The following is a 27,521-nucleotide window of genomic DNA, read 5'->3' on the forward strand; positions in this document are numbered from 1 at the left end:
TCAAAAATCTATTATGTTAAATATAAAAGTTAACTAAAACATGTTTACATTATAAATAAAATCATTTTTTGCTGTAATTAATTACTCATTTAATATCTATATCTGTTATGAGAAATAACCTGTTATTCTAGTCAGTTGGAGAAAAACAATTGTTCCTTTTTACTTTAGGCCAGTTTTCCTTTTCTTTATTGATTACCTTTCAATTAATGCACTGGTTGATTTTTATATTTGTTTTAGTCAATAAATCACAAATGCACTACTACTTATATTAAGAATATATATATATATATTCTTAAGAAATATAAGTAGTAATGCATTTGTGATTTATAAATTTAAAAAGCATACATATATATATGTTTTTTAAATTTTCATGCAAAACTAATTTTGATTCTTCTCCACAGACTAACCAACAACTAAACTCTTCTTCCTTGATTCTTGTATCCACATAACAGTTTAAATACACATCTGGAATGCAGTTTCTACTACATCAAATATTGGAAATGTCCCCAAAGATCTTAAAATACAGAGTCGAAAGTTTTGGAGATCCAGTGGGCCAGATTGTACGGGTCTTGTATGCGATGCCGGACATATAACTTGAAGAGGCTGTATTTGGACATATAACTTTAATGCCATTACAAATTTCTCACCACACGGTAACTTTTTGGGTACCCTGTACTACAAATTTTATGAATGTAACCTTGTATATGTCTCGGTTATGAGTTAATAATTTCTCTGTAGTTATAATGAAAGATGCATAACTCTTTCTTAAACAATGTGAGAACTCTATGAATTAGAAAAATTAATTATTCAAGTTAAGCAAAAAAAAGAAAAAATTACACATGAATAATAAAAAGATTCTTTAAAAAATTCTTCTTTTCTGATAACCAAATTTAAATTATACAACATCTAAAATCCAATACTACTACTCAGTAATTATCAAATTCTTTCTATATTTATATCTTCCTTAGGTTTAAAACAAAAGCAATAATTTTAAATCTGTAAGATTTTTTAAATTTAAATATAGAAAATAATTACATAATTAAGGAAAAGTCGTTTTAGATTCTAAACATTGTATTATATTATTAAAGGTATCATCAATCATGACTTTGAAAGTCTTTTGTGTTGTCTCTAAGATACAATTAACAGTATTAGAAGAAATAGGAGACAGATGACCAAATTAAGGAAAAAGTAAAAGTTTATACAAAGAGAAATGAGCAAGAAAAAGAATCTAAAAAAAAAGATCTTGTGACAAACCAAAAAGATAAGATGCATAAGAATAATTACATTAAAGAATTTCTTTCATTAGTCTTTTGAAATGAATCTTAAAAAGGGAGACAAATATACAAATCATTACTGCCAAAATTTACTCGATTAGTCTACGATCCATTAAATTTAGTAAATAATTGAAAAATCCAATACTAATTTAATCTGTAAAGAAAATCATATAAAAAGATTACAAGAGGAAAAGAAGAAAATTTACAATAAGAGCAATAATAAAAAAAAAAAAAAAAAATCACTGTACATTAGAATAACTACAAAATAAAAGACACAAATACAATGAGAATAATCTTGCACCTTTTGACAATGTTAATGAATGTAAACATATAACAATCCAACTAAAAACACTTAGTGATGAAACATTTAATAAAAAATTTCAAAAATATTAAGGACGACGAATTAACTGTCAATCTGCCATCTTGCCAGTATTAAGCTCCGATCTCTGCACAAATTTATACAGATTTACATGTATCTAAAACTGTTGGTTTCTTTGATTCAACAATAAAACAATTTATATATATATATATATAATTTAAAATTCAAACAAAAACACTATCATAATAATTTTAGATTCATTTAAAGAATATTAACATATACACACAATCAAAAAAATCTTTCAAAAATAATGATCTTTTAGAAATTAAAAGTAATTTTTGGAAGAAAATGAAAGTTTATAGTTATACCGATCGAGCGAAACATTGATTTTCTTTCACAAAAGGAATTTTTCATGAGGATGAAGATACATTATCTATCACATCACAAAGAAATTTAGGCAATTTATCAGAAAGTGATTACACAGTTTATTAAAAAATGATTATGAAGAAAATCATTTTAAATAAAAATTAGATTTTAAAACAAACAATGAAGATCATTTGAATATAATTTATTCTAATTATAAAAAAGTGAAATGTTGGATTTTGATTGTTTTGTTTTTATGACAAAAAAATAAACTATTATAATAAATCCTTTTTTACTTACAAAATTCTTAAAATCAAACATATTATTAGATTTTATTAGGCTATCATAATAAATAGATCGTCATTATTGTCATTTCTAATCTAAATTTTATAATCAGTTAATTTATAGTGTTGCGATAATCTAAAAAACTCCAATACTGTTTTGTTACACATTACAAATAGATAATCAGCATTATGATTGAATTAACTAAATTAAATCTTTAATTCTACTGAGCATCAATTAAACTTCACTAACACTGAATGCAAAGATATTGAAAAAGAATCTGATGACAATGAGTTAAATCTCAAACATTAATCAAAGGATTTATTAGTGTAAAGAGTTTATTTAGTTTACTTATTCTTTTTCCTCTCACTTCCTTTTATTTGTACAGTTAATCAAACTTTTATATTACTTTTTGACCCACTTCGGTTTTGTGAGACAAAAAACATCTGAAATGCATATCCCTCTTTTTGAGAATGGCTTCTGGGAAAAAATACTACTCAAGTTTAACTATTAGTTTAATTAGTTTAGATAAAGAAGTTGGAGATACGTTGCATTGTCTAGAAAATATCTGATTATTTTAATTATCAAAGAATAAATGAGTGATATTCTTGTGGCATATTTTTCCTTCAACTTTTATGTCAGTCTAATAAAATTGGAAAGATACACACAAAAAACATTAATAGAACAGTTATTTTAGCTAATATTATTGTTAATTGTCTACTTGGACTTTACTTATTAATATGACTTTATACTGGTGTTTAAAGATTTTACAATCAATTAGTTATTTTAGCTGTTTAATCTGTGATCATTCAATTATGAAAATTTATATAATTCTCTCAACTGTGCATTAATATTTAAAACAACTATCAGCTCTATAAATACAGAAGAATTAATGAACACAAATAGTAACTTAAAAATGGACAGATGATAAATTAGCTACTGTAAGTCAATATTGGACAAATCATTTACAATTCTATCAACTGTCAGAATATATTTCATGATTAAAAAATATTTTTTTTTGGTACAATTTTTTGGTATTTTTTTTACTTAAGCATTGTTTAGTGCATATATACATCTTTAGAACCATTCTTAGATATATTCTAAAAATTCCTCTAAAAGATAGTTGTTATAAAAATAGTATTTTTGTGGTTAATTCATTCTAAAAATAAGGTAGAGTAGTTTGAAAAATACTTTTCAGATAATGACAAGAAGCAATGATTAACTACTATCCTTCTGCAATAAATGTTTGTTTAAATATTACCTCAGATAAATATTTATTTTATAAATACAATCATCAAAACTAGATAAACTGAAAGTAGTCTGAGTCAACATTTCTAGAAAATCACATCCTATCTATGAAATTTTAATTCTGAAAAAACATGTAGAATGAGAATAAATTAATGTCTTTATGAATCAAAAGGTGACAAAGCACAAATATAACTTTAACTATTTGGAAATTAGTTAATTAAAAAAAAACAAAAAAGTAGAAATAACAACATTATAATGTATAAGCTAAAACATTATATTTAGGAAATTAACTATGAAACAACAGAATAATCCTCTAACACAGTGGTTCCCAAGCTTTTTGATTCTCAGCACCCTTGCTAAATCCACATTTTCCCAAAGTGCCCTGTGTCAAATTCTAACAAGTATAATTTGTGAAATAGCCAATATTTTTTTAATTAAAGAGTTAAGTCATTAAATAAAACACACATTTAAGATAACAAAATTGTAATTGAACAAATTCAATTAATTATAATTAGTGAGATGGATGAGCCTGTTGATCAGATGCACATTTTCTCAAATCTTGGAATCAAACTGGACATAGCCACCACCTCATTTCCTTCACATAGATTTTCGTGCAATGCTTAGTTTTTATCACAGCGACAAACTTGGCTTCGCACAACTAATAAGTTGTAAATGGAATTAAGATTCTCTGTGCTTTACCGCTCGGAAGGGATATTTGTCTTTTACCGATATCCAAAATTCGGTTAATTCCGTGCCGCTAAATACCGTTTTTGGCATATTGTCGAAAGACAACTCAATAAGATTCTGTTCTTCTGCAGCAGTAAATTCAGATGGAGCACTGACATTAAATGGGTCCTGAATCCATGCAAGATTATCGATATTATCACTTTGAAAATATATCTCAAATCACGTGATAAACTGTAATAAATATTCTTCAAAAATAGATTTCATACATGAGAGAAATCAACTCCATTGGAGGTCAAAAACTGTTGCATTATTTTCCTCCATCTTCATTTATATTTTTCTTTTCCATAGTTTAAATTTTTTTTATAAAAGCTGAAATTTTCTCAATCGACTTTAAAAGGTGCATGTTGCTTCTCTGCAGAAAGAGATTTCAGAGCATTCAGCTTTTCAAAATATCACACAAGTAAGCTAGTTTTACCAAACAATCTTCACAAAATTTTCAGCATTCTTGTGGTCTTCCTCTTTAAGAAAAATGTAAATTTCCTGTCACAGTTCAAACATATGAAACAAAACATTACCTCAAGAGAGCCATTGCTCTCTGGTGGAAATGTTTTGTACTTTCTTGGAGTGTTGCAGTACAACAAAGACATGTGCCCGAATCTAGTTTTTTGAAAAATCTTGCCTTCAATGGCCGAGTTTTTATAAAGTTTACTACATTTAATACATATTCTAAGGCCTGGTTTAGTGTAGGACTCAGATATTTTGATGCAAGTGCTTCTCTGTGAATAATGCAATGGGTCACAGTACATCAGGGTCTTTACTTTGAAAGCTTGCAAATCCTCCGTAACACCTGGACATAGAACAAGCACCATCAGTACAGATACTAATGCATTTGGTCCAGTCCAAATTATTTTTGGATATAAAAATATCAAGAATCTCGAACAAGTCGTGAGCCTTAGCACCAGCAGTGATACTTTTACAAAAGAGAAAGTCTTTTACAATGTTATTACTATATATACTGTACATAGCAAATGAAGTGAGCATCATTATTATTTTTATCTGTGTCCTCATCCAGCTGCAACCCAAATTCCTTCTCTTTTATTCAATTAGCTGAACATTAGAGGTCCTTTGCTATGTGCTGTATTCTGCAATTGATGGTGTTATTGGACAAAGGCACTTTTGAAAGCTGCTTTCCAGCAGACTCGCCGATCGTAATGTTCACCATATCTACAGCAGCTGGTAGAATGATTTTTTCTGTGATGGTATGAGGTTTTTTACATTTTGCAATTCTATGTGCCATCTTGAGTTAATGATTTGCACCAGGTCTGCTAGATGTCACATCTTATCACATTGAATTAAAAGCAGAAGTAAAATTATGAAAATTTTATATTATTTTGCAGTGCCCGTGAGGAGAATGCTGCAACCTAGGGCACCACAGTGCACACTTTGGAAACCACTGCTCTAACAAATAATACATTAAAAAAGGCTGTGATATTATTATCATGTACCATTCTGAAGAATAAACTACCACTTTAAACAGTGAAATATTTTGTAACATTTTTGGCCTAGTTTTGGGACTGGTGCAAACTGGGCATTCACCCAGGGTGGCAAATTTTCATAAATTTTGTGAGTGAAAATAACAAACAGTGAAACTATTATAGTAATGTAAGTCAAATTAAATTATTTTTAAAAAAATTAAAATTTAAAAACATTCAAAAATTTCTTCCCACTTCTAATAGGTATGGCATTTTAAAACTATATAGGGGGATAAGGGGTGTCAAATGCATGTCTTGCCCTGGGTGGCGTAAACTCTAGTGCTAGCCATGCCTGGTTTATAGACAATAGTCAGGAATTCTTTAATAATGAATCTTTAGAACATTCAACCAAAACATTTGAAAATTTGTAATAAATGAAAAATAACATCAATATATATAAAAACATAATGCATGAAAATACTTAACCATACAATAACAGTAAGACAAAACTTAAACATACAACAGCTAAAGATTTTTGAATATTGCACATTTCCATGTCAGGGCTAGACATTCACCATCTTTAGCCTTCAGGCAGTCCCCATAAGTTTCTTGTCAATATATATATATTGACAAGAAACTTAGGACTAGGACTAAACAAATGTATATATATACATTTGTTTAGTCCTAGATACATTGGAAGGGAATGCAGTATTCCACAATATCTTTGCATAGTCTCAAAAGATGCTTGTGTCATCCATATTAGCAAATTGCTAACACTGTATTGGTCCTATTAATGTATTTGTGTATGTTAATCCTTTGTACAAAACTTCTCGTGTATTTGATGTATGCCATCTTCTATCCATTGTTATCTATTTGTGCTGGAATTATGTAGACTCCTAATTTTTCATCTTCTGATATCTTGTCCTCACTGTTTCTTAAAAAGTGATGTAATCTGGGGTCATGTCTGTGTGTTACGCGTTGTATATGGGCCTAGTGTCATGTAGTTCTACCTGTTTGTGTATTGATTTCAATCAGGCAGAGAATTTGAACTTTGGAGCAATTTTTTGGGATGGTGTATTTGTTAGAATTAACTACATGAGACTATTGATCATTTTAATTTTGTAATATAATGATTTTGCTACCTTCCTTATCCTGGACTACTATACAATGTCTTAAATGTTGATATATTGTATTGAAGTTTATCATAACAACAAGATAATACAGTCAACACAATGAGAGGCTGCACTTGGTCAATACTAACTATGCCTATTTTAGGGGAGATAGGGTGACAGGGTGGATAGTACTTTGTGTCAAAACTTTTCTCTGCTGGTTTTTATAAACTCCTTTTCAAAGCTCCAAGCTCCATTAAACTTGCTCAGAACTCAACCTTGAATCCCAAGACTCTTCAGAAAACAGACTCTGTCAAAGTAAAAGTGTGTGTGACTGACTATTAATTCCATAGATCAACCCTCTGCCCTCCCCTACTTTCCCAATTAACATTCAGACTACAGAAGATTCATTTTTGTTTACACAAATGCTCTTTGAAGAAAAATATTGTTTTGTAACTGACTGATGAAATTTGTACAAGTGGTTGCATTTGTAACAAAATTACCACAGAATTATTCAATACTGTCACCTTACCTCCACTAAAATAGACACAGTTAGTATTCACCAAATGTAATCTCTCATTGCACTGACTATCAGTATAACAGATAAGAAAACAGTTTGATGTTCATGTTAAAACATGAGAAAATATGTACTAAAGTCAATAAATTATCTAAAAAATATACTGATGGACAACTTTTCTATTCCACTTTAAAACAGTCCATATGAGTTCTAATTGATGGAGCCTACAATCTATTAACATAATTATCATTCCTCCAGATGATTATAAATTCTTTCTACACTAACTGGACCTTACAGTAATTCAAAATACATCACAAAATCTCACTTGTGTCCAGCAATGGAATTAAAAATTAATAAATGTTTTCGAACTTGTTCTGAACTCTGCTTCAGCTTAGTGATGTTGCATGAAAATAACACTTACAGAAGAACATTGGCTGGATTCAAATATAAATTGTTACATTACCAAATGACATATTATGTTAATTTGATGGTGACACATTACTTTAAAATTAATGATTCACAACATGTCATTTATTGGCACTAGTGTTTCTCATTTCCCGGCCTTTTGCTTGTCACGGGATTCCAGGATAAAAGTGAACTGTTTCCCAGGATAGAATTAATAATTTTTAAGATATATAAAATATCTTGAAATCAAATAATATAATTATTTTTCATTTTTAAAGTAATTTAAAATGTTCTGCAACCTCCAAAATCATATTAATAATGCTGTGTAAGATATATATTAAAAATTACCTTTGAATTACATAGAAATTTTCACAAGTAGAAAAAACTTATTAAAGTTTGCTGTGAACTGCGTACAACAACAACAAAAATGCCTTTAAATTGAGTTGAAAATTTAAAAAATAAAATGAACTTCTAAGTTAGAAGGTAATTTTCTATATTTAAATAAAACATAATACAAAATATTATTGTAAATTTTTATAATAAGAGTTTAAAAAGCAATGGTCAATACTCCGATTACTCGATCTGGTTCTTATTTCAGTAACAAAAAGTCCCGCTACCGAGAATGCCCTTTCCGGTTCAATTGATGTGGTAGAATCGTGTTTAATGCATTTAAGAGAAGACAGATGTTATGTGTTTTTTCATCTGTAGCCTGGAAGATTTCTAGTTCATTTTCGAGATTGTAGTACTTCTTTTACTTTCTAGTATTCTTGATTTGTCTATCTGGGCTGCTTTAATAGAAACATCAGGCTTACAGCCTAATAATTCGGCAGTTCGTTTGTCCTTAATAATCGGGTTTATGAAGAAAAACTTTATACTTGCATACTTCGTACTCGTTTGTATCCTTGTCTCCAATTTGCACAACCTGGTGTTACGCAGTTATTAAAGCTACTGGGCATGGTTAAAGATTAAGACAGCGTAAGCACAATTATTCTATATATTACAGGTTCTGACAAGTAAAGAATTTTCAGAGTCTGTCACAAATAGGCTACATATTGATTATTGACAATTTGTGACATGCCATAACAAGGAAAAATTAAAAAAAACAAACTAATAAGTAAGTTTAAAATCAATAAATACAAATGTATTCTGACAGTTTATGAGTTAATTATACTTTCTATTGGAAAATTTCCACAACCTTAAAATAAAATGAGAAAAAAGTGAACTTTTAAGAAATTGGCGGGATTTCTCGGGTTAAAAAATAACCGTGATCCCATTTGAGAAACCCTAATTGGCAATTTATGAGGATGATAATATATGAGACTGCATTTTATTGAGGTTTGACTGTAATCATTGAATAATATAATACAACAGGAGTGGGCAAGCAAGAGTTCAGTGGGAACCGAAATGTAGGTTTTGCAAAACGCATGGAAGCCGCAGTTCTGTACTGTCGTGGCGGATAGTATGGTAAGGCGCATGATTTTATTATATAATATAAATATAATACAGTAATCGCATAACTCTGGGTTTACGCAAACTCAGAGTTATGCGATTTTTAAATTTCATCAATTTGTCTGTTGTTTGAGTACCACGCAACTCTCGATTACTCACTCCTCCACACTATTGTTCAGCTTACATGTTCGGACATGTCCTGCGGAATCGACGCATAGCTACAATTTATTTTGTGTTATTTATTTCTGTGTTTGTTATATCTATGGAGACTTGAGAGACTCTACTATGTCACCCAAACAAAGTAGAACTGATTCTTCTGCATCAAACAAGAACAGAAAAACTTTAGCTTTGGAGTGTAAAGATAACATTATTAAAGACTTCAATACAAAAATGAAAAGAGGTTACAAATTTTAGAAAATATAGATTCCAACAAAGAGCACATTTTTTTTACAAAACGAGAAATAAAAAGTATTAGCATGCTACGAGGAAATTTTGCGAGAGAAAAAAAAACAATCTTTGAGCCGTCGGATGAATTTGTTAGATTTTATGAAGTAAGCCAGTTACTACATCAAAATAACTCCGGGTTATGATTTTAATAATATAATTTGTTATACATATGTATTATCTAAGATTTATTAAACATTTTTTTCTAAATTATTGTTTTCTTTAGTCTTTGGCCCCAATTAAAAATAATTTGTATGTATTTATATGCGAAATTATACCCCGACTTACACGAATTCGACTTACGCGGTTATCGCTCGGTCCCACCTATCGCGTAAGTTCGGGGTATTACTGTATAAAACAAATACTGAATTTTTTTAATAAACATATTTTCACAAAATTATAAAAATAAAATTGTAAAAATAATAATAATAAACAGAAATTCACAGTTTTAGCAAGAGCCGCATTTGCCCATGTCTGTAATATGAAGTCACATCTTCATAATTCCTGGGAATTTTATTCAATATTTTTATATTAATACTGTTTTGTTAGTATTCAGTAGTTCAGTGTAAATTATGAAACATTTTCTTACCCTTTAAAAAATTTCACAAAAAATTCTTTGGACATAACTGTATAAGTGTCCTTAATCTGTTGTTCCTTTGTATGCCTTTAGGATATAACAATTTCACTGTAACCTTTCTTTTGAGGCTACTATTCCCCACCTCAATATGTAAAATGTCAAAAAAGTTTCATCTGGCAGCAGCTTGCACACTTTAAAAAATGTAATAAATATGAAGAAACAACAGATGAAAGACTTACACAGTTACGTACAAAGTAGCATTCTTTTGTGAAATTTTTTAAAGTATGTTTATGTCCCAGCTAATATATTTTTATTCAGTTGAAATATTCATTTCTTTCACTTGTGTATCAAACGGGAAGTTTTTTCATCTCTTAACATCTTATTTTGTATATAACACACAAATGCACTTAACTAGGTGAATTTAACAGTGACTTCATTACTCAACTTCTCTATTTTACTCAGAAAATAAGGTTTTTTTCTATCATGTGTAACAACAACAAGATTTATCTCGTTTGGTAAAATCACATTTACTATTTCAATATTTTATTTATGTATTTCAATAAATGTCTAAAAAACTAAATAACCTTATTAATTATTTTTATTATAAAATGCCAAATTACCAATACACAAATTTTTCTATTATCTGTATTTAACAGCCGCAAAGGCTATAATCTCCATATTAAATTGTGAAAGAAAGAAAGAAAAGAAAGAAACAACACAAAACAAGCTGAAAAATATAATTTTGACAAGTGCCTCCATCTTCAGTTTGTATTGTTAGTAGATTTTACACATTGGACTTCACAAATTATGTAAAAACTAACTTTATAAACATAATAGCGTTTGTAAAAAAATTTTTCTTTAAAGAATAACTAAACTTATTGTTCAGTTTTCACGAAAGTGAAATTTATCAAGTAATACTGTTATGCATTGTTGATTAAACATAAAAGCAAAGCTGTTACATTCTATTTTTATAAATACTATGTTTCACTGTTTATTTTATTAAGTGTCATTTTTAAAATTAAATACTTTATTTTGTAGCCTATATAGAAAATATCCATTTCTTAATTAGATACTTTATGTAACAAAAATAAAATAAAATTAATATATAATTTTTTAAATTAACACACAGTCAATCTTTTCTACAAAAAAAGTATTTTTTGATGCTTTGTTAAAAATCACATTTTTTACTATATATAAAATTGCAAATTGGTTTTTGTTAAGTTTCTAACATTTACTTCTGATGAGTTTTCCAAAATAATAAAAAATATATGAGTTTATATAAATATACCTTCTTAATTTGCCAATTTTATGACTTCAAAACTAAAAAATTTTCTTATATTTCTATTTACCAGTAATTATGCATTTTTTTATTTCTTCTATCATAAAATTCATCATCTAACATCATCTAATGCTTAAAATTTGTAAAGTTTTATTCATACAAAAGGTGCAACTGTAAAAACAGTTTCAAATTCATTCAAAATAATATGAAAGTTTTTGATTACTTATTGGACTTGTCATCATAAACTTTAGATATTTTATCTTAACTCTTATCTATTTTTACACTCTACTACCTATCAGCATAGTCAAAGTAAAGTTATTTTGATATAGATCCAACATTAACATAGAACTAAATGTAAACATTAATGTTAAAACAATTGCTTTAAATCTAACACTGCAACTATAGTTCCATATTTAGACATATATACACTAAATTTATACTTGTCACAACAAAATTATTTACTTTTATCATATTATACATAATCCTATATCAAATTATGAGTCATATTTATTTGGAGAAAATGAAAATAGTGTATAAGACATTTTAAAGGTTTTTTTTTGGTTCATCTTTGGAAGAAAATACCAGACAACAGTTGAATCTTCAACTGCCATTTGGTATTTTATCCTGAAAATGAGCCAAAATGGTTAACAGCACTTTTGCTAGATAACACAGTCTATGTAATGACTCAATATTTATTTTTGACTAATCTACAGAACATATGGATGCAATCTATCGTTCAGAAATGCTTGAAGATATACTATATGGCATATTAATAATTATAGTATAATAATTTACCAATACTGGGATATATTAATTTAAACACATATGACACACCTATAATAGCATATTTCAAATTAACACATTTTTACTAATGTTTTCAACTATTTATAACAGATGTCTTCAGGTATATATAATGCAGAACAAAATATACAAATTAAAATTGTATATGTTATTTTTTGCATAATTATTTTAAACTGTAGACATGATTTGTTAGTAAAAATGGGTTAATTTGAGGTATACTCTTATAGGTGTTTTGTATGTGTTTAAATTATACTATAATGCTATATTACTAAATTATAAAAGAATAACAGAAACTAATAGCAATTATAGTCAATTTAAAAAAGTAAAAAGTAATTTTTCTATTCCAGAACAGTGTTGCCCGTAAAATAAACAGCATACGTGTCGTGTTTCACCCCTCCGACCCCGCATGCGCAACCGAGTCCCCGTCCTTAAAGTTGATGCATGTGCCCTCGACGCTGGCTTTACATATCTCCCATGCCTCCAGGTGCCGTATGTGATAGTAACGGAAGGCACGTCGTATTAACTTCCTGCCCGGGAAGTTAATACGACGTGCCTTCCGTTACTATCACATACGGCACCTGGAGGCATGGGAGATATGTAAAGCCAGCGTCGAGGGCACATGCATCAACTTTAAGGACGGGGACTCGGTTGCGCATGCGGGGTCGGAGGGGTGAAACGCGACACGTATGCTGTTTATTTTACGGGCAACACCGTTCTGGCAGTCTGATGGGGATGACTTTTAACTCTCAACCTGAAGAAGGCCTCGATGGAGGCCAAAAACGTTAGTTGGTTCTCTATCGTATACAACCGTGGCCAAATTGCATACAACTCATAGGTAGGACACTCATAAAATATTTTGTACATTCCATATATGTAATGCAAATGTCAATCATATTATATGATCAATAACAATTGAGTGGAAAGAGAATAAGTAAAAATATAATTACCACTAACAGATTTAAAAGCAAATAAAATAGGAAAAAATAAAGTAATAATATGAATCTGGAACCATAAAGACAGCCTGCAGAACATACATTGATTCATATAGATCTAAATCTAAAGAATGGAACAAGTATGTATAATACATCATGTAGTATATTGTACTAATATATTAGAAAGTCTCAGTTTAGTTACACAGAATTTAGCAATTCTTCTGTTTACTATATCACAGAATCCAAAATTACATTTTGTGAGTATTTTGACAGTAAAACTTTCACAAGAGTTATTACACCATTATTTTGTTTTTCCAAGTCAAAAATCATCAATCATCCTAACCATTAAGATAAACACAGATGAGTACACACTTTAATCCATAGCCTTGAAATGATTAAACTAACATTTTTCTCTAACTATTTTCTACTTGACAATGTTTGCCAATAGTTTCTCAATTATGTTAAAGATCACTGTAAGAGCAATAGACTTTAATTAAATCAAAAATTCCATCGCTTATAATTAATTTGAGTGTTAATTTGATATTTCAGAATGTAATGAATCCAAAAGAGAAATCATAGATTCCAAGAACATTAACTGAAGATAAAACTCCCTTTTCTCTCTCCTATATATGTGTAAATTGGTACTTTTAGTTAATAAAAAAAGTTTAACTCATTTCATAACTTCTATTATAATTTTATTCATTATTGGTTACTGCTGTTGTTTTCTGGCAAAAAGGATACCCAGGCCAAACTCTGCCATGATCTTCAGTACATTAGAAAAGGATATTATATTGATAGTAAGAGAGAAAATTATTATTTATACTTTACTAAGAATTCAATCAATAATAATAGATTGTCTTTTGATCAAAAAGGAGCTAAATGATATGTCATTTATAAAATTTCTTACATTTGTGGACAGTAAGAAAAGTCTCACAAAGCTCACAGTTCATTATAATTCCATGGCATTTATTACAAATTCATCCAAATATCTTTTTGTAAAATGTTCTTTCACTTGGCCATCTAAAATAATCTAGCTTCTCTCTCCTACAAATCATAAAAACATTAATCATGAAAATGGAAAGCATTATATATACTTTGAAACAATCAGATTTAAGATTATTCTTTTATAGAAAATATCAAAAATTGTTCTGACTTTCTATTGACTCCTAAAAGTTATAAGAATAGTTATATATGACAATCTTGACAAATGAAGCTTCGGAAAAAATCAAATTATAATAAAAGTTATTTAGTAACTCCTTATATGAATATGTATAAATTTACACCCTCTTTGAATAAGTTATTTATCAAAGATATAGTTCTGAGACTAATCATGCACTTCGTAATGTTTAAAAAATCTTTCTACACAAGGAAACCGTCAAACTGAACTGTTTTCACTCAAGAATTTATTGATATATATCATGTACAGTACACGTACAGTATGTATTAGACAAGAACAGTCATCTAAACGTTAACATAAAGTTTCATAGAAGAGCTACACAGATACTTATAATAAATTTAAGATAATGAATGACACAACAAAATAAATAGTTCTCTCTCTCTTAATCATAAGTTTAGACAATAACAAGTAAACAAGTAAGAATTAAATAAGAAAAAAGTTAAATTAGGAATTAAATCAGCAAACAAAATTTTATTTTCCAGTTAGTATTAGAAACATTGTAATAGATTATGAATTTAGTTTTTAAAATTTTAATGAATTTTTACAATTAGTCAATCTAAATCTATTAATGCACATTTTATTCCAACAGGAAACAATTTTATATGAAATATAAAGACATTTACGCCAATTAATCATAATTTTCTAACAAATTAATTAGTAACTGAACATACAGTTGCAAATTTAAATTTGGACAGTTAATTGCATTTAAAAAATAAATTAAAATCAGAAAAATATAGAGAAAATAATATAAAAATATAAATTGTAATTTGTACAGATGGAAACACATTGTGTTTTTTTGAACAACTAAAAACAATATACATTTAACTAAACAAGTTGGATCAATACTTTCAATCAAATGTTAACATTTAGAATTATAAGCTAACAATCACAAAATTTGAGTAAAATTCAAGGAGTCAATAGTTTACTGAGATACTATGCATATTATATGATTAAAAACAAAAAATAAAACACTGTTAAAGTTTTTGATCTGATGATGAGACTTACACCATTCTGAAAAATATTTTATTTTAATACACTATTGCTTTATTGAATTCTATTAGCATTTTAATGGTTGTTAAGATTTCAAATAGACTCACAGAGTATTTGTTTTGAAGAAAATGGCAAATGTCAATCACTGTACACAATTTAAGACTTAATGTAGAACTGAAGAACTAAATAAATATTTAAAATTTTACAACAAATATATTTAAATGTTTTATATATTCATACTTAATGTCATAAAAGAAAAATTGTTCTTGAATATTAAAATAATTAAAACAAAAGACTTATAAAATGATAAGCTTATATTCTTTCTGTTGTGTTTAAAGGATGTGCAATATATTATTATTTATAGCTTTTCTTTTGCTTTCCTGTAACAATTTATTCAACGAAACTATTATATAGAGCAAAATCCTGCATATTAAAAACCCTGGCTCTGTTATTTTAGTTGATAAAATTATTGAACATTTCCTGTTTCCTAAAGTCATTCACCCTTTCACCTAAATATATTAAAATTTCATATAAAAACTAAATACAACAGTATCATATTAATACAACCCATTATTGCTGATGTAATTAAACAGAAATTGATCATAGTGGAGTGGGTAGAGATTATATTAGTTGAACATATGTTTTATCTGAATTGTTTATATATCATATCTTTTTGTATTATAGTTATCTTGTGGTTAACTTCTACTTTACAAAGATTTGTTTATATTGACAAAGAATGATCTCAGTAATGCGCCAACTTTCCAACTGGTGGCCAAATTGCATACAACTCATAGGTAGGACACTCATAAAATATTTTGTATATTCCATATATGTAATGCAATCTATAAAAAGGTGTAATAAGTCAAAAAATCAATTTTCATTTTTTAAGTGTATCTTATTATACAGACTAAAAATAAATTTGAATAAAAAAACTGGTAGTTTTTGTATTTAATGTAGCAATAAAATAAGTATTTTTTCCTTTCATACTCGTATTGGATTAATGACTCAAACCACTGACACAGTCACAGCCCTAGCAGCAGACTATTGTTGAGAATATACTTGTAAATAGCAAAGTATCACAATATTAACAAACTGCACACAATGCAAATTAGACAGTGCAAGTCGGCAAGTATGTAGACAGATCCAGCTCTAGGCACTAGCAAAGCAAGCATATGCTTGGGATGGCACATTTTTAGACACAGCATACCTCCCAAACATAATTTTATAAAAAATAAAAAACTTAAAATTTGACATGAAAACAGCCACATATCAGATGCTGGAGAAGCTGTAGAAGTAAACAGATATACAGGTATACCTTGCTTTACATTGGTAATTGGTTCCAGGTGAGGCGACGTAAGTCGAAAAACGACGTAAATCGAATTTTCTTGTCACTAGGCTAAACCACAAATTACCATTCCCAGTTCTGTATTTTATTTATAAATGCATTTTTAATAATATATGGTTAATAAGAATCTATTTTAAGCTTACAAACAAATAAATTTTAGTTTTTAATATAGTACAGAAAAAAGTAATTAAATTTACGAATACATGTACATGCTGTATGTACATTTACAAGTATGTGCTGTATGTACGTTTACAATTTGGTGATGTTACAGTACATTGCGGACTCTTTATTTGTGAATGAGGTTTCTCTAAGACATTATAAAATAAGATGATTTTTTAAGGTTAAACAACAAATATAGTTATTAAAATTATTTTGCAATAGTAGAAAATAAACTAATTTATGTTAAATTTACCAATATCAAGTTGCGCCGACAACGACGCCAAACGGCAGATATTGGAACTACAGTGGAAAACACCAATAATGAGCAATAAAGGCCGCTAAATAAGACGACAACAGAAACACAGATGTTTTCACGTTTCGTTCTCTAGGAATTATGATGATTATATTAACATTTACTGTAAATGTACATATTTTAATATGATTTTATGTGCTTTTAACGCTTTTCTAGTGATATTACGACTTCGATATTTGTGGCGGACGGATGTAAAGTCAAATAAAATGACTTAAACTTGATTTTTTTTCCATATACTTTTTTGCTCGAGGTATACCTGTTGGTTTGTTTACCATAAGATGATATCCTCCCCCGCTCAGACTGAAGAAGAATGGAGAGAGTCCTCTTAATGGAATATATATCTGGCATTAACCTGCCAGAAAACAGACAAGAGGGTCAGATGATGGTCTTCTTTAGCCTCAAAACAGACCAAAGGCATGTTTTAGTACAACTGCTAGAACAATGGCAAGAGCGGAAACCTATGGTTGTCCATACTTTTTCACCACATACTCTAAATATCAAGATTAGATTTTCCTCACTTTGTTCAAACTGTTCTGAAAATATGACAGTATTCCAGACATAATCTTTGATTTTTATTTGTAAAACTTCTAGTCCTTTTTTCCTTAGGATTTTATTCTTTTATAGCTACTTTTTTGGCTATTAAATCAGACCTTTTACATCACAATTTTTGAGGAATTTTACTTGGTTCGTTTTTTACTAATGTAAGTTAAATTTTAATTTTCATCTTTTAAAATATAAGAAACATTATAAGATAAAATTTCAATGAGCATTTATTTATTGTGACATGGTCACAATGCCGGGCTGCAATTTTAATCATACTTTTAATTTATTTAAAATATATGCTCTCCATCTCAAATTAGTAGTGGTGTCTTGCCCCTGTACATCATACTTTTCTTTTAACAATACAGTTGTGCCAGTCATCTATTAACTGCTTTCAGGGGAAAAGTTTTGAACTGAAATAACATGCCTTCTGGTTTGCATCAGAAGTTTGTATATAGTTAATCAGGGCCTTTTGCCCCAAACGTTTCCATATCTGGTCTCAGATTTCATCTACTTAAGTCTGTGCTTGAGATTAATGAAAGACAGACAAATGGGAGGACAACAGTTAAATCCAAATACAAAATTTGAAATTTTAAACTGATACAAACAATTATTAATTTATCAAAAATATTTTTATAAAAAGTGTTCTTTTTCTTCTGAAAAATATCTCACTCAAATTCTATAAATTATGTTCACATTACCTATAAATGGTTTGCAGAGATAAACCTATCTACCAATCAATCATATCTGAATAAAAATCATAACTTAACAAAGCTCTACAAACTTAAACATATCAATACTGAAACTTTAATCATAGTTTTAGTAATGACTGAGTAAGTTTCATTAACCATATTTAATATAATTGATACCTGTTACATTTAATTTATGTATTCTTTACTGATTACATCCAATGGAAGATTTTGAGCTGCTATTTTGCTGCTATTTGAGTAAAACTAAATAAATAGACTACAGGTAACCCCCGTATAACACGGGAGTTACATTCCAAAAAATTGCAGTGTTATGCAAATCTGTGTTATACGAAACAAAGAACTAGTGCGAAAAGGGGGGTTAGGTTCCAAGAATTAAAAAACACGCTGTTAAATCCTTCTTTAAATTGGATTTATTATTCACAAGTCGAAAGGCCCAATGCCAGGCATCGGGGCATACAAAATTACAAATAAAAATAACAATATACTGAATATTATACTGTAAAAATATAAAATAAATATAAAATAATTTATATTGTTAATTTAAATTAATTTAAATACTTGCTAGGGGTGCCCCTAGTGGCCATTTTTGGCATACATTGATAAAATCCGGTTTAACAGCTTTATATAGTAGATTTTTTTCATGGGTAAAATACTTGGTTATTATTTAAGTAAATATTTTACCAGAGGATTATTCATCCTATATGATGATCTCAGCTTGAGCATCATCAACTGGTAATAGTTTTTATTACATTTCATGTTGTACGAGGGTTTTACCTAATTCCCAAACCATGTTAGAGTGAACCCGTGCTTTAGAAGTGCCGTGTTATACGGGGGTTACCTGTAATTATCAATACAACACTTTAAGCATTGTAATAATTAATAGAACAAACAAGTGAAGCAGTGTTTATTAATAAAAATAGAATGCAACAGTTTTGCTTCTCTGTATGGTATTACTCAATAAATTTCACTTTTGTGATTTCTTTAAACAATAAATTTAGTTTTTCTTTAAAAATAACCCTTTTGCAAACAATACATTTGTCTGTGTTAAAAAACAGGTACTGTCATTTAGATTTTTATGCAATTTGTAAAATCCAATACTGAAAGTCTGTTATATTGCTTAATATTATCATAATTACTATATTTCTATATTCCATAGTAAGCAGGAAGCTAAATTTTTCTACTAAATTCTTTCGATTGCTTCTCATCCATACTAAAGTCCAAATTCTAATCGAACATTACCTCATATCCAAATGCTTCTTCTTGAACGTAAATTCAAATTTTCCAAACTATATTTCAAGGATTTGTCTTCTGACAGACATTTGAATTTAAGTTTTAGAAACAGCGGGTATACTATAGATTACTCCCTATGGAATTTCGTGTGTTTGGGTATATATCTGAACTCAGGGGACCGAGACGAGTTCAACGATGCTCTACTTTTGAACCGAAGACGAAAAATAAAAAAGTTATCATACTTTTTTTCTGGCGATCGCGCGATGATAGGGAGTTGCGTCGCTCTTCGCTAAGTCGGCCCCGCTATCGCGATCGGGAGTCGCGTGGCTTGCCGTTAAAATTGCCTTTAGTAGACGTTTCCCCCCCTTTTTTACTTTGTTCAAGAACTACCGTGAATCGATCACTAGTTTAGCACATGGTGGTGGGTGGTGGCTCCCGTACGAGAGGTCAGTCGGGCCGCCATGTTTGCTGCCATAAGTAACATTAACCAAAATGGCGATTGCGCGATGATCGGAAGTCGCGTCGCTCTCCGCTCTCGTATCGCGTGTTTAACGCTCCGGGAAATGACCGTAGTCTGACGTCGCGGTTTGCAGACTTTACCGCAAGATGGCAATACTAGCAACTATGGTGCCGTCTGCATGAGAGCATTAAAAAAGTATGGTAACTTAAAAAGTGTGATAACTTTTTTATTTTTCGTCTCCGGTCCAAAAATAGGGTACCGTTGAACTCGTCTCGGTCTCCTGAGTTCAAATATATAATCAAAGTCCTGAAATTCCATAGGAAGTAATCTATAGTACACCTGAAACAGCAATTGAACATGAGGTAACATTTGACTGGAATTGAGAACATACTTGGACTCATGATAGATGAAAAGCATCCAAAAGTGTTTAATAAAAAACTGATAATATTCTGTCTTAAGTACAAAGTTAATGTTGTAAAGAGATAAACTTAACTTTTTATAATAATAAAAATTTTAATTTGTTAACAAGAATATACAGTCTCTAAATTCATTAAAATTGAAACTAATGGATTTTATCTTATCTAACAGAACTGAAAAGTTAAACTATATCTAACTATAACCAATTCTGTATTATACTCGAAACTACATTATCAATATGATAAAAAAATATCAAGTTTTCCAATATCTAAGATTACTTTAACATTAAAATAAAAATTTTCTTTCTATAATTTGATAAGAAATTGATATAAAAAGTATATTATTTACAATAAATTAATTATTGTTCAGTTTAAATCAATTTTACTAATTAAGATAAATAAATGTTATAATGTCCTTTTATATTATTTCATATCCAAGATATTAAACTGATCAATTGTTAGCATTGTGTGATTACAGTCATGCATTTAAATAATATTAGATAATTAATTAAAATTTACAAAATTATATTCTAATTTACACTGAAATCTAATATACTGATGATTATATTCAATATATAAAATAATTTTATTTTAGCTAATCATTAGCACAAACTAAAAGATTACTTAATTTCTAATAATTTTGTGGAGACAAAGTACAAAAAATGACACTTGACATTATATTATAATAAATCATTAAAATGCCCAATGATTTTGCTAACTGATTGACTAAGACGACAATCTTTATTCAAGAAATGTAAATTTCACTCTCACTTCTGCTAAAGGATGTTCAATTCATTATTATCTATCAATTGATCTGACACATTAATTAATTAATGAGTTTTTCATGTTTTGCAGAGGATTTTATGGCAATTTAAATCTTCCATATGGCAGGTTATAGTATAGAAATTTACTTTAATCCTCTCATATTGTTAATGTAATTATTATACATATTATTTTATGTTGAAAGTATTAGCTTAATATAACTTTATATCATTTATTAACTAAAGACTTAACCAAAGAAGTTCAGATGAAAAATTTATAATATTTATCAGTATGTTTTAACAGGTGATCAAAATATTACAGACAGACTGAACTATTTTAAATAAAAAAAAATAAAATCTAAAATTTTATTTTTTTTTAGAAAAACAAATTATTAGAAGGCAATTTCATTTGTAACTTTTCATTTTTTTTTAAAGTATTGATAAGATTAAATAGCTTTGAACACACAAAAAACTTAGATTATGCTTTTACTTTTATTTAAAGTTAAATGAATCAAAGTAATTTTAAAATAACATTAATTTTTCTATTTTACAGATAAATTAAAAAGCAATTCCCATAAGAATTACTCCACTCCAAGTAATTTTTCGGTCGACACACCTCAAAGAAATGAACAATTATTGAATAAAAGAAGTTATTCCAGAAAAGATAACAATATTTATAATGAAAGATTACGAAAAAAAAACATTCAAACTAATAAAATTATTATTAATAAAAACACAAAAATAACTAAAAGAAAAACAATTCTTCACAGACCGATGAATAAAAGCTATTAGTTTTATGTTATATTTTATGTAATTCCATTTATAAACTCCTCCGAACCATTGCACTCGAGTGATCAAAACAAACAATAACGTTCTAAATAAATAATAATAAATGTTACAAATATTTTAAAAAATGAATTAAAAAGTTAAAATAACATTTTGAAATATCTAACAAGCTTAAAAAATCCAATTCTAATGTTGTTATGATATTACTGACCATATGGAATATCATAGTTGTTTTCTCATACAGATAAAAAAAATATACATGCTGAATGTAGATTTCTATTTTCAACATATTTAGACCCTATATATTATCTTCAAGAAATATATTGTAAAAATGAATTTATACTTTCATTATATTATGGATATAATTTACAATACTTTTATAAGGCATTCTGATGATTTTTCTATAAAATTATAGTTTTATGTATTGTATTAACATTTGTCTTCTTTAACAAAATTACTTATTAAATTATGACTTCCATCTTTAAGATTAGAAAATGTTAATAAATAACTTAATTCTGAAAACTCTTTTGGTTTACTTATATTAGACTTTCAGTTTTGAATAAAATTAATTTATTATTTTCTAACAGCTACACTAGCAAATTAATCTATTGTATAATTTTAATTAGTTATAATTTTACCTAGACTAATAGTTTCACTCTGCACAAAATTATTAGCAAGATTGAATGCAAATTTTTCAGTCGATAAAATAAATTCTAATTGAATCGACGACACTAGAATATAGCCGAACGAAGACCCGAATCCGTGCTAATTTATTCGCCGATCGACATTATGTGTCCGACCGAAATCAAAAAACAGAAACTTTTCTATCGGATTCTACGAGTCGTCCTTATTACCGAACGAAAAATTTGTAACAAAAATATTTCCGATTTTCAAAAAGTAAAAATTTCCTATTGTCGACAGACGATTGCAAAACCTCCAAAACCACCAAGAAACATTTAATGTGAACATATGCTAAAATATCTCTTAGCTTATTGTTGTAATGTTAAAATAACTTTTTATTAATAAAATAAATGTACGTTTGATGACATCTATCCTATTTATATTATATTAGTATTCATTTTAAAATTTAAAAATAGACTATTTATATTTTGTGAAATAAAAACAATATTCAATCATAAAATATTCTTAAAAATAACCAAAAAAATGTAAATACATTTAACTCTCAACAACATCAGTAGGTGGTTTGTAATTATACACACATTTAAAATCAGATAAAACATAATTATTATTATTATTAGCATTAAAATTAGATATGAATATTGATTACATATATAAAAAATAAATATTCAAAAGTCCTTTAAAAATGTATTTTTGAAATCACAATTTAAGAATTTCGAAACAACCAAATACTAGTTAAGTCTATAGGAAACATCTCAAAAAATTTGTGTAAGATATATAAAGAACATTAACCTAGAAAGTGGTAAATATTGTCACTAAAAAAGTGAAAGCTCCCCTTATTCGAGTAAAATGAACTTAAAGAAACTGGAAAAAATTCCCCAGTTCATTGAAGAACCAATAACAAAACTGTATAACAAAATTATATATATAAAGATAAATAGAATATTTGTGATTTTGACCAAAAAATATTTTGTCTGTATGAAAGGTGCTGCTTATTGTTTCACACAGATATATTATTTTGTGAAATTTATTATAGTCAATAGATGAAGATCTAGTACTAGTTATAGAGCCAGTGAAACTGAGTTGAGAGCCTCCTGTATGCAGGCAAAGAAAACTGCTTTGGGAAAACACGTGCGTCTTTGGGTTGGATATGCACTGAAACGCGGTGCTTGTTTTCTTCTTGTGATAATGAACCACAGCTTTCTGCCACACGAAACTTCAAAAAATAACTGTTGTGTGGTGGGTCGTAGTGTTATCTATATTAGTGCACCGCCACGTACAAAGTTAACCACTGCAGTAATCGACGATATATCCGTCAAAGGCAATCACGTGGCAGTGGTGAATGACGTCTATATCTGCAAAATTTCTTTGCAGATATCGCCAAAAACTATCCAAAAACGACTGTGAAAAAAATTCACATAAAAAAGGAATTATATGACAATAAAAAAATATTTTTCTTTACTAGACATAACTGTTTAAAAAAATTTTTTTGAAACAGAAACAAGAAAAACACGTGGGAAACGTGTTTTTTCCACATTTATTCTCCACTATATCGTCGTAGCTCTATATCTGACTAACCCACTGTAGAAAGGCTAACCAGTAATGTGCAATAGTATTTTTTTAAAAATCAATATTAATATCGATAATACGACATACGTACGTGCAGAATCAATACATTAAGTCAAAATGATCTACAGTCACTTCTCGAGTTACGACCATTCGCACTTACGACGAAAAATTTCGTAAAAAATTTTTAAAATGTATCAATTTTTTACAGTTTTTGTCAAATATATATCATATACATTTATATCTTGCGATTGATTGCATCATCTTTAGCTTTGTTCTACAGTTAGTTACCCTTTGCACGTGCTTGTGTAAGATGGCTAACCGTTTTGTTGTTAAGTACAGTCACTTCTTGACTTACGTCCGAAGTTGCAGAACCGAACCCCGTCGTAAGTCGACAAGTGATTGTACTGACTAATGCAAGCATTACTTTGACCATAAACTGCTGAATGTATGTATATATATTATATATTATTTAAATATATACTCATAAATAATACATAAATTTCTATTTGTTAAAATATATATAGCGTTACATGTAACATACAAAATTCATATATTGCAAGAATGCTATTATTCCTCGACGACAATCAAATGAACAAAATGTCGAAACAAAAGTAATGAACATGAAGTACTAAACTTTAAAATTATCACATTGAAAAATCACTGGTAAGATCATCATCATCAAAATCTTCCTCACTAAAATGTTTTTGTACGGTTGAAGCATACGTTTTGTATGGTTTCCAAGTGTAACATTTTATCGTCGTTGCTTTTCAGTAGCTCCTTTGCTAATAACAGTACTTCACGGGAATTGGTAAGAACTCAATTTTATAGTTTAGTTTTTATTAAATTTACTTGCAAAAAAATATGTTCAACTGCTGCACTTGAATAAGGAAGCAACAAAAACATCTATTTACTGCCAAAGTAAAGTAAAAAAAATATAGAAATATAGAATAAAAATGAATGTTTTAAAAGGTACTAAATTGAAAGGAAAGGTATTAGAATTTCATGAATGGTACTAGGAAAATGGTGTTGGGTATCTTGGTACTAGAACAAGTAAAAAGGTACTAGATTAGTACAAAAGTACTAAGTGGAACAACAATGGTGCCGACTTTGTAGCCCCGATTCTGTTACCCGGCGTTGCCATTAGAGATGCCTCGATCTAGTTTTGCCATTCCTTCCACTAGCTCTATAACAAAACATCAGAAACTTTTAAATGATTTAATGCTTTAAATACTAATGATGTAGCTAACCTTTATAGATCTGGAAATTTTTTACATATCTAAACAAATAATGGATTATTGTTAATAAATATGTAATTGAGTTCATGGTTCACAATTACTAAATTTTGAGTAAACCTACTGAATAATCTATATATTCTTAATGCTGTATATATAATATTGAAGAAATGTATTGACTTTTAACACGTGGATTCAATTAATATACATTCTTTGGACAAAAGGATATAATACTTTTACGATCACTCGAAATAATTTTTCTTAATTACAGTTACATAAATCTTATAAAAAAAATATTTTATAATTTTCAAGTCATTAAGTTTTGGAATTTTTCACAGTTGATTATACCACACAATTGGGAATAATATGGTAGCATCGAAAACTTATTTTCATTCTGTTGCCCGGCAAAAGAATTTAACAGTCACACAGATTATAAAACGACGCACGTCGCACTGATTTTATTTTCGAAATATTATCTTTCTCGACAAACTACTTCCAACAACCTTTACTCTGCAGCTAAATTATTTCTTTAATCTAACGTTTTTTGAAGCATTTTTTGAAATAACAGTTTTTTGTCAATCCCGAAGAGGGTTAGTAAAGCTAACCGAAAACGTTAGATTAAAGAAATAATTTAACTGCAGAGTAAAGGTTGTTGGAAGTAGTTTGTTGTGATTATCTTTCTCGTACGAGGAAAAACATTTTCCTCTCGCATCACACATACGTAATGCATTAAACGATAGAAAAACATAGGTTCTTTGGGCAACGAGGATTAAACGGATCACGTCGTCGTTATATTGCAGTAAACGAATCAATTTACGAATATTTTTAAATAATATACCAGTAAAATCCGTAAACTACAACCTACGGAATATGCCAAAAACGTCTATGTTCGGAAACCACCAAAATATTAAAATTTCATCTCGGTTACCTCGACGGAATCCTTAACTTAAGTCGACACGCACGAGACGACCGTTTCGGAAGAGATTTCGATTTCGGACCCGGGACGACGACGCGGATCGTTCCGAAACGACCGTCCGGCGCGTGCGAACAAACGAGAGAGAAAACGTAACTCGAGGGTCTTTACCTGGGAAAGGCGTCGAAGAACCACGTCCTCTTCGTGTTGGGAAAGGCAACGCGCATCCCAGACATGAGGGGCGAGTGGAGGATGACGGCGCCCACCTCGTACCTGGAGGCCAGGTCCACGGTGGGCACGGTGCCGATGCTCTGCCCGTACAGGATGATGTTCTCCGGACTGATGCCGTACCTCGTTCTCAGCGCGTGCCAGGCCGCGTCCACGTCGGCGTACAGGTTCTTCTCGGACGGCTTACCGGTGCTGATGCCGTAGCCGGAATAGTCGTAACTGAAGATGTTACAGTTAATCCTAGAGCCAAGACCCAAGTAGAAACTACTCATCTGGCCCAGATCGACGGCATTTCCGTGACTGAAAAGAATGGTAAACTTAGCATTAGGGCTGCATCTTACGTACATGCAAGAAATCCTGTTTCCTCTCGTAGTTCTAGTATAGAACACTTCTATGTCTTCGAGGTCCCTCTGGCTAAATTGCCATTCTGCTCTATCTGTCAGATTCAAAGTAAATTTCGTACCGGTATCGTCGGCTAAATAGGTATAAGTAGGTTCGGGAGGTATGAAGGCCAATTTGGCTGCGATTCTCGACGGAAAGGGCGGACAACAGAAAAGACAACAAAGTTCACTCAAAGATAAACCGTTCATTTCTCTGGGCATTTGAGGCTCTCTTAACGGCTTCTTTCCGAGGCGATAAGCGAAGATTCAGTCGTCATAATACTACCGATTTGCCAATATCTCCCATTAGACAACACTCGAAAGAGTTACCCAACAACAAACAAAGAAAGATGCTCCAAACCAATCCACTCGGAAACCGTCCGCCATTGTACGCCGTGACGTCATCCAACGGAGGAAGAAACGGAGGATATTGCCCCACTTGACCCTAACAGTAGACTGCTTTTTGCTTTTTACGCACAATTTTATTGGACGTCGATAGTTTTATTGTCTCTTCT

General features: G+C 29.4%; 1 protein-coding gene across 1 annotated transcript in view; it reads right to left on the minus strand.

Annotated features, from left to right (window-relative positions):
• The window catches only part of LOC136982005 (alpha/beta hydrolase domain-containing protein 17B), a 44,944-nt gene extending 17,423 nt beyond the window's left edge, over positions 1 to 27,521 (minus strand). The window contains exon 1 of the mRNA XM_067278440.1: positions 26,570 to 27,521. Coding sequence (XP_067134541.1) covers positions 26,570 to 27,228 — 659 coding nt within the window. The 5' untranslated portion in view covers positions 27,229 to 27,521. The remainder of the gene's footprint in view (positions 1 to 26,569) is intronic.

The sequence above is a fragment of the Centruroides vittatus genome, unplaced genomic scaffold, assembly GCF_030686945.1.
Source record: "Centruroides vittatus isolate TY-2023 unplaced genomic scaffold, ASM3068694v2 contig_8, whole genome shotgun sequence".
NCBI classification, from domain to species: Eukaryota; Metazoa; Arthropoda; class Arachnida; order Scorpiones; family Buthidae; genus Centruroides; species Centruroides vittatus.